This window comes from Galeopterus variegatus, unplaced genomic scaffold, assembly GCF_000696425.1.
Source record: "Galeopterus variegatus unplaced genomic scaffold, G_variegatus-3.0.2 Scaffold3298, whole genome shotgun sequence".
Taxonomy (NCBI): Eukaryota; Metazoa; Chordata; class Mammalia; order Dermoptera; family Cynocephalidae; genus Galeopterus; species Galeopterus variegatus.
The window spans coordinates 237462-238289 of NW_007729409.1; the positions used below are offsets into that span (position 1 = coordinate 237462).

The 828-nt window shown below is 38.9% G+C and overlaps 1 protein-coding gene across 1 annotated transcript in view; it reads right to left on the reverse strand.

Moving 5' to 3' along the window:
- The window catches only part of ATP13A4 (ATPase type 13A4), a gene marked incomplete at its 5' end in the record, with an annotated part of 13833 nt that extends 13554 nt beyond the window's left edge, over positions 1-279 (reverse strand). Inside the window, one exon of the mRNA XM_008584526.1 lies at positions 86-279. Within this exon, the coding sequence (XP_008582748.1) occupies positions 86-279 (194 nt within the window). The remainder of the gene's footprint in view (positions 1-85) is intronic.
- Positions 280-828: the final 549 nt, after the last annotated feature.

Consider the following 828-nt stretch of genomic DNA (forward strand, 5'->3'; position numbering starts at 1 on the left):
CTGCAGCTGCTCCCTGAGTGACCTGGGCATGTCTGTTCTCCTCTCTGGCAACCTCTCACCTATGACCCAGTACAATTCTACTTACAGTTTTTGTAGGTGGGTTGCCTGAATGGCTTTCCTTTAGAGAATATAAGAGCCACAATGATACAGTTGATTGTTCCCAAGAACCATACAGTAGTATTCTCAAAACTTGTGAAGGCACCATTACTTCCAATTTTTTCTGGAACAGTTGGAGAAGTGGTTAACTTTGAGATGCTTTCATTTTGCGCTGTGCAGGCACTGATAAGGAAATGAAAGGAGCTAATGAGGTAAGATGACAGGCCTTTATTGAGCATTTGCCTCCCCAAGACTCCATATCAAACAGTGTCCAGAGCAGGCATTCAGTGCTTCTATAATTGTCTATACTTTGGTAAAGAATACACTAAAAAATGAGAAAGAAACAAACACAGATAGACCTATATTTTGGATGCATTAACAGATGATAGGTAGAAGACAGGTAGATAGACTAGATAGACAGACAGACAGATTCAATCAGTTATTTGTTCAACAGATTATGCACCCATCACATGTATTAAGGCTATATGGGGAAGAGATAAATCATGATTCTTCCCTTGAGTGGCTTAAGATCTCTGATAATTTATAAGTAGGGTGACCATATAATTTATCATCCAACAGGGACAGTTTTGAAAATGGAAGGCAAAGATTTTAATAATTTTACTGAGATATCACTTCAGTTAGACTGCGTTGCTTAAATTGGGTTGCCCAGGCAAACTATAATGCATGGTCATCCTAGATATAAGAGATAGTCACAGATCATCATCATACAGC